At 31.3% G+C, this 17,190-nt stretch overlaps 1 protein-coding gene across 1 annotated transcript in view; it reads left to right on the top strand.

Annotated features, from left to right (window-relative positions):
* LOC135122920 (neuroligin-1-like) overlaps positions 1–17,190 on the top strand; it is a 414,788-nt gene that overhangs the window by 316,182 nt on the left and 81,416 nt on the right. The window contains exon 6 of the mRNA XM_064047444.1: positions 10,161–10,367. Coding sequence (XP_063903514.1) covers positions 10,161–10,367 — 207 coding nt within the window. The remainder of the gene's footprint in view (positions 1–10,160; positions 10,368–17,190) is intronic.

The raw sequence follows: 17,190 nt of genomic DNA, 5'->3' as shown, positions 1-17,190 counted from the left end.
TGTATATTTAAATGGGTTCTGTCGACTGAGAATTGGTGTCAAATTGTAAATATTCTTGCTCCAATTACAAATACGAAATCGCCGGCACGACGTGTATTCAAATAAACGTAAAAATTTAGCATATAATTTTCAAAATTTTTCAAAAAACATCTTTAAAATTGCCTCAATCAACTGGAAATTTGTGTCAAATTATAGATAATCTTCCGGCAATTACAAAAATTTTAAATTAAAAAAAATATATAGTTAAAATGGGTTCAATTGGCTGAGTAGTGGTGTCAAATTGTAAATAATCATCGGACAATAACGAATAGGAAGTCACTGTTACAACACCTATTTAAATAAACGTAAAAAAGTTCATAATTTTCAAAATTTTCCCAAAAAAATGATTAAAATGGGTTCAATTCACTAAAAATTGGTGTCAAATTGTAGACGATCTTTCACCACTTACAAAAATGAAATCGCCGGCACGACATGTATTCAAATAAACTTGAAAGTGAGCTTAAAATTTCGAAATTTTTCCAAAAACATATTTAAAATGGGTTCAATCGATTGAAAATTGGTGTCAAATTATAGATAACCTTCCAGCAATTACAAATCTGAAATCAATAATTTAAAAAATCAGACAGAACTTCCCTCGCTCCTAAAATACAATGATAATTTTTTTGTGTCACGCTGTATACGAAAAGCCAATAAATATGAATGGAATGATAAATCACAAATGCAAACTCATCATATTTTGTACATTTTAGATATGATTTTGGAGGGGATATCAAATATATTTTGACTAACCATTATGTTTAGCAGATTCAAAATTAAATTGCAAAATTTTGTTTTAAAATTTTGAATTTTTTTCCAGAAATCTGGACTTTTGGGGTAAACACTCAACTCGAAGTCATAAACTACATGTGTAGGACTATGTTATTTTATACAATTTAAAACCCATTTACTACGTACAATTTTGAAGTGACGTCATCGCCTTAGTTGTGGGGATGATTAGAGAAATTTTGGTTAGCGTTGTACCATCTACATGATATTCTTAATATAAATACAAAATTTGACAACAATCTTCGGCCCAGTACCTTCTGTTTAATAAAAATCTGTGACGGCAGACAGAGGGACAAACGGACAGACAGACAGACGGAAACGGGTGACCTATTTCTTCGTCCTGTAGAGGTCATGAAAGGTCCAAAAAACGTAAAAGTAGAGAGTCGGCGGACGGACTCGATTACAATACTTCCTTCGCTTACGCTCGGGAAGTAAAAATTCGTTTAGCATTACTTCCTCCTTTACAAATGTCTTTGATTTTTTTGTCTACTACAATAACTGTCCTTTGTTTTATTATTCGAGCATTTCTGTCATGTTGTTTTCTTCATTAGTATTTGTCTTTATATTAACTTTCCATTATTTGTATTTACTTATTATTTTCTTTTCCGTTTTTGTGCATATTAATAAATTCGTTGTGTTTATTCGTTATCTTCCAATCTCTTAGTTTGTATGGTTTTATCCATATTGAGTTTTGGCGTCTGGGTTTATTTGATTCTGTTTTGTGCTATACCGCATTTTACTTTCCAAGCGTAAGCTAAGGAAGTATTGTAAATTGTTTCTTCTGGTGAATGGCTACTTTCATGGTTTCTCGACAGTTATTTACCCCCAGAGTACAACAAGTAGGTCTGTTATTATCATCTGTGTATATTTTTTTTTTAGACAGATCTCCGAAACTACTGAACCGATTGTTGTCAAATTTTATATGTACTTTAGGTATATACGTCATGTAGATAGTCAGAGTGTACCAAAATGTGTCTCATCATTCACGCCAACATTGTATTGATGTTTCCTCAAAATTTTTCGTAGCATATAGAATTTAAATTTTATAAAATAGCATACTTCTGTATTTGTGGTTTATGAATCCACCTTAAAATTTTCCGCGGGACAGTCAAGTTTTCATAGGAAAATATAAATTGTATAGCAACCTTTCATACTGTATGATTTTTTAAATTTCTGCTTCAGTTGATCATGACGCTTAGGTTAGCACTGAAATTCATTGCCAAGCAGAGCATAAATTTAAAAAATCAGCCGATATTAATTTAAGTGGAGCTCGGACTTGTAACCCTAAGGTTTTTTCGTCTCTCACACTGTTACTACTCTTACATATATGTTTTTTAATATATGAAGTTTATCAGAAATAAAATTTCGCAAAATGAAACTCTTTCGAAATAATATTTGATTAATTGTTTGCCCATGCTACCATAGACCATCCAGGAAAATAGTAGTTTCATAATTTGGCTTTTCCTAATCTCTCGTTTTCGAAGAAATAACATCGTATCTCATACGCAACAAAGGGCGGCTACCATTTATTATTGTATTATTGGTTGAGAAGGGTGGCGAAGTCAAAGTATTAAAACCACTATTTTCATAGATGACCTATATTTCCGTGTTTTACCTTACTTTTATCACCCGATATCAAACAAAGCGCCTTTCTGAAAATCATTCAAGAACAAAAAAATCCATCGAAGTAACTAAAGTAGATGCTCAAAATTCCTGTCTTATGCATATAACTAAGCGCGTAATGTTTCCAAATTGTGATCATTTTTTGTTAGTCATCAACTCATCAGTACCTACTTGCTAAGATAAAACTGATTTTGGCAAATGACATACCCTCTAAGAAAAGAGAGTGTGGGTGGGCGGGGCTACTAGCTGCTAAGGTAAGACTGATTTTGGCTATTGAGATACTGTGTAAGAAAAGAGAGGGTGGGTGAGTGCTACTAGTGCCTGCTAAGATAAGACTGATTTGGCAAATAAGATCCCTCTAAAAAAATAGAGGGCGGGTGGGCGGAGCTAGTACCTGCTAAAATCAGACCCATTTGGCTAAATGACGTATCCTGTAAGAAATTTAATTAATTTATTATATGAAAAGACACTAGAGGCTCCAAAGCACTTTCAAATTCTTTCTAAATAGGAATATCTAAAACCTCAAGATGGTTTGTTCACTATACTATATATTATAAGACTGTCATACCTGATGTAAATGCTATATTTTTATATCTTAATTCCATCAATCATTTCTACTCTCATATTTCCTTTGTCAATTTTATTAATAAATTTAAAGAAAAGTGTCCTTGTTTTATCAGTATCACAATAGCAATAACGATCGCCTACTATTAAAAACTGGCTACGACTTTTGAAAAAGATTTTTCATTTTTCAGAATAGTCGACGAGGCAAAAATATTACACTATATCCAGTCGTTAAGTCATAGATAATAGTTGTAAATCTGTTAAAGAACAATGTTGCAAATTTCATGCCAAAAAAACTAACAAGCGACTAAAACTCCCGGTTGCACACAAATGTAAAAATGAGCCAACTGCAACCAATTAAACCGTTTTAACCAGCTCAGCGAATAAAAAATCGTCGCAGACATGCATACACAAATTACCAATGCTAATTCTCCTCCGTATTATCCCACTCTTGGGTAATCTTTCACTTTTCTGCATTCGAGGCACAAGATAAATTCTCCTCCCGACAGCTAATGAGACATTAAAAAAGGCAGTCTGGCAATAATTAAAAGGTATTCTCGTCGCAGCCAACTCATTCTCTTTTGATTTTCATTAATTCAACTGCATCCTCGATGTATTTAATTAGTTCTACTTCATCCCCTTAATGGAACACAACTAACTTAACGTTTTAGCGAAACTTTAACAGTGCGCAAATCAGATTAATTCAATGGATTTTTAATTATGCCAACAGTGTTTTTAAGCTGGTGCTAAAGCGGGTCGTTCTGCCGATGCGAATATGTCAAAAATTTGGACGAAAGTGAAAGCTGTAAAATTTTATCGCCATCGAGAGACGTGCCGCTTGTCTTCTACCAATTCTTGTTCGAGTTAAACAATAAGCATAAAATTTTAGCGATGCGCCACCGAGATAATAAAATTTTAACCTTAAAGCCGAACGCGACGGGTATCTTCAAGGGGAATAGGTTGTGAAATATGTATCTGCTTCAAGAGTCTTTGTCCTTTAAATCAAATTTACGGATGCACTTTCTGAGACAGCTTCTTGAAACATCGCGGACTTGGTGTACAAGATGTGTACGGCGTGTAGTAAACTTGACAAGATAAAAGAAATGGAATTTTTATTTTGATTTATTCAAAGAGACGTACGCTGAAAATCTTGCAAAAGTGCTATGCAAAGTAGAAATTCAACGATATTTTATGTTATTCTTTTCTCATAATGCTGACAAACTATTTTCTAACCACACCCTAACGTAAATTTGAATACTGAACACTTTTTACTGCAATACGGCATTCGGTACGACTTTTAAAACTCACATTAAATTTCTAATGTATATCGGAAAAAATTGGTCCAATGGATATTTCGACAAAACTTCTTTCGCCCCTGAAGTCCAACACCAATCTCCCGGTTCTTTGAAAAAATATAAAAGTTTCTACCATTTCTGTTTTCTGATGACCTCTATAAATAAAAACCAGTCGCCCAAATAACACACCGATAGCTTTTTTGACTTTTTTTAGATTTTCGATTTTCCAGCTTATGCGGATTTTGCATTTTCGATTTGAGTTTGTCGACTTTTCAATTTTAAATAGTTCAGTTTTCCGATTTGCAATTTTCGGTTTTGTATTTTCATCTTATAACTTTTTGATTTTTTCAATTTTAACTTTTTGAATTTTTTATTTCTTCAGTTTTTTGATTTGCGATTTTTCAGTTTTTTTGTTTTTCTAATTACGTCAATTTTTGGATATGCAATTTTTCGTTTCGGTTTTTATTTATTTTATTTTAACAGTTTTTCAATTTTTCAATGTTCCGATTATATATTTTTTTCACTAGCAGCCATGAAGCATGCAAATGTCGACTTATTTAGAGGTAGCAAAGTTTAACTTTTGCGACCAAGGTTCAAAAAGAAGATTGACGTTATATACGAAGTATGTACTTGATGTGATTATTTCTTAAAAAATGAATAAATATGCGCTACTAACATTACTTGAGTATACGCATGGTAGTTGGTAGACGGTGGAAGATAAAATGATTAATTCAGCGACAAATGTAAACGGTTTTCTTTGTGTTGAAGATTTAGATTAAGTTTCATTTGAAATCATAACAAAATCGAGTTGCGTCAAAAAATTGAACGTTTATTTTTTCAAGTTATTGTCTTATGGTTTCTACTAGTGAAAAAAATAGTATATTAACCACGGTTGTAAAACCAGTTCTAGACCTCGCGCTTTAGAGCCCTCGACGCTGCCCGTTTCGGGTTCTAATTTGCGTTCGGTCCAAAATGTTTGGCTTTACAACCTTGGCTAATAATATACTATTTTTATTATTTCAATTTCAATTTTACAATTTTTCGTTTCTTCAATTTTCAAATTTGTAGTTTTTCTAATTTTCATTTTTATTTTGTTTTGTTCAGTTTTACGAAAAGCGTTTCTTCGAGTTTTCATTTTTAAATGTTTTAGTTTCCGATTTTCGACTTTTCCTTGTTTCAAATTCTTGATCTTAAAATTTTTCAATTTGCGGTTTCACGAGTTTTCAATTTTTTATTTTTCGATTGTTAGATTTTCATTTTTTCATTTATTCAATTCTTCGTTTCGGTTTTTTACTTTGTTTTTTTTTTAATTTTTCGGTTTTACAATGTTGCGAGTTTCAATTTTTTTTATGTGAAATTTTCCTTTTCTTCAATTTTTCGATTTGCGATTTTTCAATTTTTTATTTTTCTAGTTTCCGCAATTCTTCGATTTGCAATTTTTTGTATCGGTTTTTATTCACTGTATTTTAAGAGTTTTTCGATTTTTTAATGTTTCGATTGTTTATTTTTTGTTATCAATTTCAATTTTTCAATTTTTCAATTTTTCATTTCTTCAATTTTTCAATTTGTAATTTTTCGTTAAGGTTTTTTGCTTTCTTTTTCTTCAATTTTAAAATTTTTCATTTTCTGATTTTTCATCTTCCGTTTTTCCAATTTTTGCTTCTTCAATTTCTTAATTTTTCAGTTTTTCCTTTCTTCAATTTTTGATTTGCAATTTTTCTAATTTTCATTTTAATTATGTATGTAATAATTATTAGCTTCAAAAATTTTCGCTTTTTCAAATTTACGATTTTATATTTTTCAATTTTTCTGTTATTGGATTTCAAAAACTTTTTCACTTCTTCAATTTTTCAATTTTTGGATTTTTAATTTTTCAATTTCCCTATATTTCATTTTTCAGTTTTTCAATCCTTCAATGTTACAGTTTTTCTACTTTACAATTTTGAGATTTTGACGATTCTATAAATTGTTCAATTTTAAAATTTTTGAGTTTTTCAATTTTTCAATTCGATTCGTTTTCTCTTCTTTCCAATTATTCGATTTACTAATTTTTTCGATTTTTAGTTGTTAAAGTTTCGATGTTTCGTTTCTTCAGTTCTTCAATTAGTAATTTTGCGGTTTTCCAGTTTTTCGATGTTGCAGTTTTTCGCTTTTTTAGTTTTTCAATTTTTCAATTTTTTCCGATATTTTAGTTTCTCGATATTAATTTTTCGATTTATCAATTTTTCGCATTTTTAACTTTTCGGACCAAAAAATAGAAAAATTGAAAAACTATGGAATTGAAAAAACGAAAAACATAAAATGAAAATTGTGAAAACTCCAAAAAGTGGAAATCAAGAACTTAACTAGTTGAAGAAACGAAAAATTGAAAAATCGAAAGATTAAACATTGAAAAATTTTAAAACTGAGAAACCCAAAAATTGAAAAAACGAAATATTATAAGATCGAAATAGTGAAAATTAGGGAAATCGAAAAATTGAATAACTGAGTAATCCAAAAATTGCAAAATTGAAGAATCTAAAAATTGGAAATCGAGGAATTTGAAAAATCAAGGACTAAAAATTTGAAGAAATGAATAAACGAAAAGTCATAAAATCGAACGAAACATTGAAAACTAAAAGAAATGAAAAAATGAAAAATTCTAGCATAAAGTTAAGAAAATGAAAATTAAAAAATGGGAAATAAGAGGAATAAAAATCAAGAACTTAAAAAATTGAGGAAAAAAATTGAAAAATCGAAAAATTAAAAACTGAGAGACTGAAAAATCGAAAAATGAAAAACTGGAAAAATTCCAAATCGCTAACTGAAAAAATTAGTGTTGCAGGATAGAAAAATTTTTAACATTGAAAAATGAAAGAAAATGAAAAAATATAGTATGAAAACTTTGATAACTCTACAAAGTGGAAATCAAGAACTTAAGAAACTGAAGGAACAAAATATTGAAAAATCGAATGATTAAACAATGCAAAACTTAAAAACTGAGAAACTGCAAAATCGAAAAAACGAAATATTGTAAAGCCGAAATAGTGAAAATTAAAGAAATCGAAAAATCAGATAATCCAGTAATCCAAAAATTGTTAAATTGAAAAATTTTATAATTGGAAACCAAAAACTGAAAATTTGAAGAATCGAAGAAACGAAAAATTATAAAATCGAAAGAAACTTTGAAAAAATAAAACAGATGAAAAAAATGAAAAATTGTGATATATAGCCGAGAAAATGAGGAATAAAAATCAAAAAGCTAAAGAACTGAGGAAGCGAAAAATTGAGAAATCGAAAAATTAAAAATTGAGAAATTAAAAATGCAAGAATGAAAAACTGTGGAAACGAAAAATTGCAAAATTGAAAAATTCCAAATAAAATTGAAAAAAACAAAAAATTAAAAAAATTAGTCTTGCAAAAACGAAAAATTATGGAACAGAAACATTAAAAAATGAAAGAGAATGAAAAAGTATAAAATGAAAACTTTGAAAATTCTAAAAAGTAGAAATCAAGAACTAAAAAAATTGAAAAATCGAAAAATTAAAAATTGAAAAACTTAAAAATTGAGAAGCTGCAAAGTCGAAAAAGTAAAATATTGTAAAGTCGAAATATTGAAAATTAAAGAATTCTGGAAATCGGATAATTGAGTAATCAGAAAGTTGCAAAATTGAAAAATTTAAAAATTGGAAAATCGAGGAATTGAAAAATTAGGACTGAAGTCCTAAAAAATTGAAGAAACGAAAAATTACAAAATCGGAAGAAACATTGAAAAAATAAAAGAAACAATAAAATGAAAAAATTGAAAAAATGAGAATTAAAAAATCGAGAAAATCAGGAATAAAAATGAAAAACTTAAAAAATTGAAGGAACGAAAAATTGCGATATTAAAAAACTGGTCAAAGGTAAATAAATCCAGATTTCGTGAAAAATTATAAAATTCGATTTTGGGAATTTTATTTACGTATGTAATGTTAAAACAAATGTAAAGAAACGCGCTATGCGTTTGTTTCAAATGAGTTTTTCCAAGGAAGCATTGAAAAAGTAAAGGAAATGAAAAAACGATAAATTGTAATATGAATTCGAGAAAATGAAAATTAAAAAAATCCTGAACATAAAAAATTAAAGTCAAGAACTTGAAAAATTAAGGAAACAGAAAATTGAAAAATCCAAAAATTGCCAAATTAAAACCTTGCAAATCGAAAAATTCTGAAACCGAAACATTGAAAAATGAGAAAATTGAGAAAAAAATTGTGATATCAAAATATTGTAGAATCGAGGAAAAAGGAGACACGAAAGGTGTAATACTTGAATTGATTTAATCAATACAATAACCTGCGTCATTCATTAATTTTTCTGAGTCACCCGGTATAAGTAATTCTAAAAAGTATGAGTGCATTGAACCACAAGTATACAATATTTTGCATATTTCAGAGAGTATTTATTTGGCAAAATTTTGAAATGAGTCATCAATTTTTTGGGAGAAAATAAACGAATAAATTTGGTTAACGATTTATCATGTTTCCTATAACGTTCAAACGTTTGCAAGAATTCAGAACATTTATACACCATAAATGCAGGAGCATCTTGTTTTATAAAAATTAAAACAAATTTACTATTGCAGCTAGTTTCTGATTGGCGTTTTACTATCTGATATTACTAATATACTTACACAAAAAATTTGACAACCAACGAAGATTGTCCATCAAAATCCGGACACACAGCAGACGGACAGACAGACAGACAGGCAGACAGACAGACGGACAGGTAGAAAGTCGGAAACGGGAGACCTATTTCTTAGTACTCTCGGTAAGTAAAAAACGAAGAACTGTACGATATATTACCCCCGAAATTTATTTACAGCCTTCAACACATGCACTTGCATAATTGTTTTAATTATAACTTTAACCCCAGTGTTTAGCACAACTTCACAACTTCAGTCTTACTTTTAATGAAATGCTACATTATGCACATTTTCTACAAACTGCTAGTCGTGACGTAACTTATAACGCAGTTTAGAACATTTTGTTGTTCCGCCTGAACTTATACTCTCGCGAGTTCAAAATTCAAGCTAGATATATGGTCGTTTTTCGTGCAAAATCATGAATATTGCGTTGTAATTAAGAGCACAGTTTGCGCCATGTTGCGTTACTTATGTGAAGGTAGAGACAAATTATTAAACTAAATAGTCATTGTTCGTACCCGTAATGCATACATATACCACAGATAACTGTTCTATCTGTAATTGCAGCATACCTAGTCTCGCTTTTACATGATAGGTCTCACATGACGTGTGCTAAAAGCCATTATCTCTGACGGCATTTATTGCTTTGTCATCAAAAGCTTCCAATTTCCTTTTTTTTTGGGGAGCGTGTTTGTAGTTCTGGTAGCATTGGAGAGATATTTTTGCTTTTTTTAACTTTGTAGCTAACACTAGTGGGAGCGATGTACCTTATTAAGAAGATTTTTAAAACATTAGTTTCAGTATATATTCGGTTTACCGAACAGATGGAGTTGTAAAAAATTACTCCTAGTTAGTATTCACAGTATAATAACCATTTTCATGCAGTTTGTTTTACTTCAGTTTAATTTCTTCATACATAACTCTATAAATCCTGCAACTCGTAGACCTGCCAACTCCACTATTATTATTTATGTGCTGGTAAACTCCGTTCCTCAGCGAGCATATTATCTCTTAAGGCATCAGACGTGCTTAAAATGAGTTGTGTAGGTTTCCGCAGCCTCGATCTTGATTCGAACAAATAAAACTCATGGTCGGAAGCGATTAGAGTCTCATGGCGTCAGTTTACTTAAGCAGCCACTTAGATCGCCCAATAAATACCAATTTGTTCAGCTGATCCATGATTGTTTCAGAGCTCTTACACCGAGTCATCTTGTTAAGTGGCTCGGGACTCAGTCCCTGGGCGCTGCAAAGAGATCCGATTTCGGTCAAACGCAGCGTTGCTGAACACACCAACTGTCATGGCGACCTGTACGAAGACGATCTGGCGCCGTGTCTGCGGAAGAAGCCGTTGGATGAATTGCTCAAAATTAGGATAGATACGCCGAGGTTTCTGCCTGGTAGGTATTTACAGCGGGAAAATTGGCGGTTTTCTGGTGAGGAGCTAACGAATGATCGACGTGTTTAAAAGTTCCGAAATTTTAAAAATTGTTCGTTCCGCTTACAAAACCCTTAAGGAATAATTTTATATGGGAGAATTCGCGGAAGTCTTGTCAGTTATCACAAATCTACCGATTTCTGAAGAAGTCGATACATGAATCTTACACAAATTATCGTAAAGTTGTCATTATCATATTAAATAGAATAATTTTTTGAATTTTCATAATTTTGAAGGTGAGCTTTTTTGTTTATTATCACGTAATACTTATTTCAAAAAATATGAAAAAGTTTGTAGTTTTTTTATTCTTAAAAATATTAAATTCGATCAGCGACAAAGTTGTAGAATATAGTCTAAAATAATTTTTGTAATGAAGAAATATTGGACACCGGTTTGAGGTACGACTCGCTTTCAAACATACTTAATTGGAAAAAAATTGTTATTGATTGGCGCCATTGTTCAAAAGTAATTTCAGAATAGTAAATATTATTTTGTCGCATATTAATTTTAAAATTTCCAGTATTAAAAAAAAATGTAAATTACCAAAGATTTTTGGAGTTTTAACTCCTTTCTTTTCGTATTATAGAACACATATACGACGCGCGCTGGAATAGGATGTCGACACCGACACCGACACCAGTCTGAACAAATGTAATCATGGCGCGCTGGATCACCGGGACTCAGTGGCGGGTGATAATCACTGAATTTAATCGTCACTTATTCCATGAATACAATTAACGCAAACGTAATTAGTAAAACGGCTAAGTAAATGAGAACGGGAATTAACAGGAGAGTGCAACGACGCAACGTTATTCTATTCTCAAATAAACGAAATTCAACCCGTAACTGCAATGAATTCGTATCCTGTATGAGCCGTATCGAGTTTGACCTTACCTAACCCGACGGCTATCCGCTGTCTATTATTATAATAATTAATTATGATATTTCTATATCATAAATAAACAAAAAAGTGTATTCTATAATAACCAGTAATTGACAATACATGGATATTTACTTTAATTAACCCGATCATCACCATTAATCATCACTTTGTCAAAAAATTCAAATGCAACATATTTTCAAGAGAAAATTAATGACTTCGCCGCGTATACGTGTTAAATTTATATAAATTGACAATGTAGAGTTAAAACTCCATCCGTGCGTCAAAAATCTAAGGCAAAGCTTTACGTAAATTCTAAAATATGATGCGAAAAATAGCAAAAAAATGAAAATTTGGAAATATGAAAATTTTGGAAAAAATCGAATTACAATGAAATTTAAAGATATAAAATTCGCATTTTAACACTAGTGGATGCGGAAAGATTTTCCAGATTTACGTACCGACTCTTAAGTTGTGTCGTTAAAATGTCATTTTTATTTAAAAAAAGAACAATTAATAAAATGTGAAAAAGACGTTCTTTGCCACAAAATTTGGAAACTTACAACTTCCACAGGATAATAAAATGTTTGAGAATTTTATTTTTGTATCGATATAGAAAAATTTGGAATTTTGCCAATTTGACACTGGTTTCATCCTGTTTAAAATTGTCAGATTGTCCCTCGAGGGAACAATTTGTGATTCGTTACCACACTGTATGTTCGGATATTTTCTTATTTTGCTATTTTGTTGATTCATTGTATTTTATTGAAATTTGGGTAGCCGAGAAAATCCTCATTTGGAGACAGAGCGTCTGTGGAAACATTCCTTAGTCTAAGGACCAGGAGGTCAGTCGATAAACGACCCCAATAATATAATCAGGTCAGATGTTTTTAATTCATTTCCGCCCCCACTTCCTCTCGTCGTTTTTGCGGGAAATCGAAGATCTCATATTGTGTTCTCCTTTCGAAAAGGTTAATTTTGTGAGTTTGATATGACTCTTAATTGTTTCTAGTTTGCTGTTTTATGAGATTCCGTGCATACCGAATTAATTAACATAAAGTGACAACTAATACCGAGTCACTATGAATGATTAAGATTTTTTTTTGCCAAGTTGGCAACCTATTTAAACTTTTATTATGGCATATCTGATTGTCAAACTGACATTTGTGACAGCTGCCATCGTCTGAATCAATCAACATGTTTGCTAGGTGTGCTCATATCAAAAACTGTGAACTGACGTACTAGCAAAGATGCCAATAATTCAGAATTGCCAACACAAAAACTTGCTTCAATCATTAATAGCCACCCGCTATTTCTTGACAATTCTGCACTGATCTTTTTTTTTGAAAGATTAATTCATATTAAAATTCGTTATTGTCGTTTTTATAATAAATTAAAAAAATTGGTTTAAGGAGTTTAGACAGTACTTCCCTCGCTGTTGGAAACGTGATGACTGCATGCCTATTATGTTTTTTTCGCATTACATTTTATAGCGGGGCATTTTAAAATAAATTGACTATTAATTTTCTCAATTTTGTCATTATTTGGCGTTGACATCTTTTTTTCTGTGATTGCTATGATTGCTTATTAAAAAAAATTTAAATTGGACGAAGTCGTATTTGGGGTGTATAATATGTTGCCTATGCAAAAATTGTGAGGCGTGTACAGATAAAATGAACACCCTGTATAGTGCTTGTTTATTGCTCTAACTTCCGTTTATTGAATAAAACACTACATTTTATTTGGTTTTTGGATGCTGTAATTCACATTTGGTTAATTATAACTTTTGTAGATCTAGGGGAGCATCCCCTAGCCTCTCCCTAGCTACGGCCTTATGAAATATCGAGAAAATTTGAACGTACCAAATTGACCAATGGACTCCATTACTGAACGTCCTTAGGTTATCCTCGATAAAAAAAAACAACATGCAAGTGTTTATGTTTATACATCGGAAGAACGTCACGTAGAAATTAGTTTGATTTGAATGAGTTCGTCCTCCCAAAACAGAGGATCAAAACAATAAACTAGTAATTAACAAATCAACAAAATGTTGTGAATATCATTATTATAATTTTTATTAAATAAAGACGTTTGTATTTTCACATTTTCGGGAAAACGGGGTGACTCGTTCTTAATTTGATCAATAAAAAATATGAATGCTATGATGAATCACAAGTAAAAACTCATGACGCACATTTTAGATAAAATTTATTTGGCAAAATTTTGAGACGTCATAAATTTTTTGAAGGAAATCAACAGATTTAGTTTGATTAACAATTTACCATGCTTACAATGACTTTAAAACGTCTGCAAGATTTCAGAGTATTCAGTTTTGCAATTCTTGATTTAATCAATAAAATATATTGACACAGTCATTAATTTTTTTCAGACACTCCGTATAAGCAAATCTAAAAAATATTAATGCAGTGATAAATCACAAGTATGAACACGTTATTCTTTACACAATTCAGATGGCACATTTTTTTCAAACATACATGTTGATCAAAAATTTTCCATGGCTATTATAACTTTCTTTACAACATCTCCAAGACTTCAAAGCACCCTGCATATGCAAATCCAAAAAATATGAATGAAATGATAAATCACAACTACAGACTTATCATATTTTGTACATTTTAGATAGGATTTATTCCGCAAACTTTGGAGCTGACGTCATCAATTTTTTGGAAGGGATAAGTAAATATATTCTGATTAAAATTTGATCATGCTTATCATGACTGTAAACCATCTGCAAGATTTCAAAGCATTCGGTTTTTCAAATTCCAAATTAAATGTCAAAATGTTTGTTCCTAACTTTGATTTTTTTTCCAAAAATCTGGACGTTTCGGGTAAAATCTCAATTCGGAGTCATAAACTACATGTGTAAGACTAAGTTATTTGATACAATTTAAAACCCAATTACCATGTACAATTTTGAAGCGATGTCATCACATTAGTGGTGGGGATCATTGGACAAATTTTGGTTAGCGTTTACCATTTACATGATATACCTAATATAAATACAAAATTTAAGAACAATCGGCCCAGTACTTTCGGAGATTATCTGTCTAATAAAAATCCGGGACGGCAGACAGACGGACAGACAGACGCACGGACAGACAGACGGACAGACGGACAGACGGACAGATGGAAACGGGAAGTAAAAAAAAAATGTACGCGTCGAAGATGTGATTTAAACATTTAGTTAGTATTTCTTTGGTATATTGACTATAAGGCTGAATTTTCAACCTATATATGAAAAAAGCTTTTTATTTATTAACCAGAAACTTAAACCTTGCACAAGGCGCGGGGAAAATGGACTACTTAGATGGATCAAGTGGTCAGGTCAAGTCAGGTCAGGTCAGGTCAGGTCAGGTCTGGTCAGATCAGGTCAGGTCAGAGAAAATAATGCTGTTTATAATACCTGACAAAGAACAACCGAGGCGAAAGAATGCCTGTTCTAAAACAAGGCAAATGCTCGACAAAAATTGATAGGGGTTCTAAGACGAGTCAAAATAATTGAAAAGAGTGATGATGTCATAAGACAGGTCAAAATAGTCGTCGGAAAATGATGCCGTTTCTAACTCATGTCAATGATCTGTATACAGAAAATGATACCGGTTCTGATTCAGGTCAAATGAGGTCAAAGTGAGTCAAAAACTGCATCATATAACTACTCAGGTTTTTGAAATAGGCATATGTACGCCGAAATACTGTCCATGTTTAAAAAGTTTGCTGCAACAAAATCTGTAATTATCATCCCATATCGATTTTGTGTAACTCTTCTAAGATTCTTGAGTATAAAATTTATCAACCACTTTATTTTATTTTCAAACCAAAAATCAATTATCAACCCACCATCAACATGAGTTTGTGACTGGGCGATCCCCATGGACTAATTAACTTGTATGATGCAGAGCACGTTTAAAACTTTATATACCAAATTCAGCTTTATATCATTTAGGTATACTAACCTGAGGAAATCTTTTGATAGAATAAATCGTCAAACATTACGTAATAAATGATCTAACTTTGGGTTTTCTTCTTTTTTAATTCTATTTGTCGCATATCTCTTTCAACGATCCAATTTCGTTCACAACAATGGCTTCACTACATATCAGGTGTACCACAGGGTTTGACGTTAGGATCTTTGTTGTTTTTTCTTTATATCAACGATGGTGTAGGCTCTCTTAAACACTCCCAAGTCCTCACGTTTGGGTATGATATCAATGGCAATTATCCTCTTCTAAATGATTATTTTGTTTCCATAGGCTGGGACAAATGCTTTGAAGGCCTTGGATTAGACGAAATGGCAGTAGTCTTCTATGAAATTTTAAGTGTCGGTATGGAATCTAAGTAGTTCAACTCAGAATTGAAAACTCTGTGTCACAAGAAAATTAAAATTAAACAATTTGGAAACCCACAGGATTATTTTTATTTTAAGAGTCTAAGATCTAATTGTAAGAAACTGTCTAAAGATCTTTACGAATTTTATGTAGGAGAGTTAATCCTTCTATTATCAGCAATCGTAAATTTTTTTGGACATTTGTTCATGAGAGGAAGGCCAGTATCAATAGTTTTCCAAGCGAGATGTCTTATTTAAAATGAAGCGTGACTGGAGACAAATGAATTCGAACTCGATGCTATCTCTTTTCTTAACAATTCTCCTATCACAGGTCGTGATGGCTTGAGCAACTTATTTTTAAAGAAGTGTGTATGCTATCTGTGCCATTCTTTCATTCCAACATCGGTAAGTTTTCCGAAATCTGGAAACTGAGTTGTATCAAACCTCTTTTAAAAATGGTCATCGCAAAGAAGTAACAAATTACCAAGTTGTTTGTGATCAGTCAAGTGTTCCTAAAATCTTTTGAGTCCATTACTGCAAAGCAACTCCAATGGAGATTCACAAATCAACAGCCCGGTTTTTGCAAAAACAAGTCAACTTTGTCTAACCTCTTGGATTATCATTCGTTTCTCAACGAGTCCTTTACAAAGAGAGCCCAAATTCTATTCATACTGATTTTGCGAAAGCGTTTGATCGAGTAGATCACAATGTACTGATTTGGAAAGTGCATAAACTTGGTTTCAGACAGTCCGCAATTGATTGGTAGACTTCATTTCTAACAAACAGATGAAAACAGGTTAACATTGGCAACTATCTTTCCAATCCTTGTAAAGTTACATCCCATTGTGGCCCAATTTTATTTTTTACCTTAAGTCATTCCTTTAAATTTTCCAAGTTCATTTTTTACGCCGATGATCTCGAGATTTTGAAAGTCATTATATCTGTAAAAGATTGCCAAGAATTAAAAACAGACTTAAATATGTGTAATGTTTTTCATTGGTGTAAATTAAATTTTTTAAGTCTGAATTTAGATAAGTGTTTTGTTATGGTGATTTTATGATTATATTTGTTTGAATATATATATTTAATACTGTTTTTACTTGCCTTTTTGAGCCTGTTTTTCCTTTAAGCTTTTGCTCAAGGCAAACAAAAGGCAAATATTGTGTCTTTTACTTAGAAACTATGAAACTCAAGTAACTTTGCAGACGAATTAGAATTACAAGTTTTTTGTCTAAAATTATCTTCCTTTATAATGCTTTTGATGAACTATGGGTTGATTAAATTGTGTGTGAAAGGAACAATCACTTTATAAATTATTTTAGGAGATATTAAAGCTTTTATCGAATTGACCAGCTAAAATTTATTTTAAAAACAAACTTAAATTTTCTTAAATCTTGTATGGTAAGAAGCTTCCTATACTAAAAATTACTATTATCTTTGCAGGTCACAAAATCGTACTTTCATAAAATGTTAAAATAACAAAAATAAACCAAAATCTTCCTCAATACAAACCTCCAAACGCAAATAAATTACATTTACCATCAAGGGACTGACAACAAA

This window comes from Zophobas morio, unplaced genomic scaffold (genome assembly GCF_036711695.1).
Source record: "Zophobas morio isolate AGI-343-1 ecotype UQ-CSIRO unplaced genomic scaffold, CSIRO_AGI_Zmor_V1 ptg000005l, whole genome shotgun sequence".
NCBI classification, from domain to species: Eukaryota; Metazoa; Arthropoda; class Insecta; order Coleoptera; family Tenebrionidae; genus Zophobas; species Zophobas morio.
The sequence above is the reverse complement of the archived record's forward strand: the minus strand, read 5'-3'. Positions and strand labels throughout refer to the sequence as shown.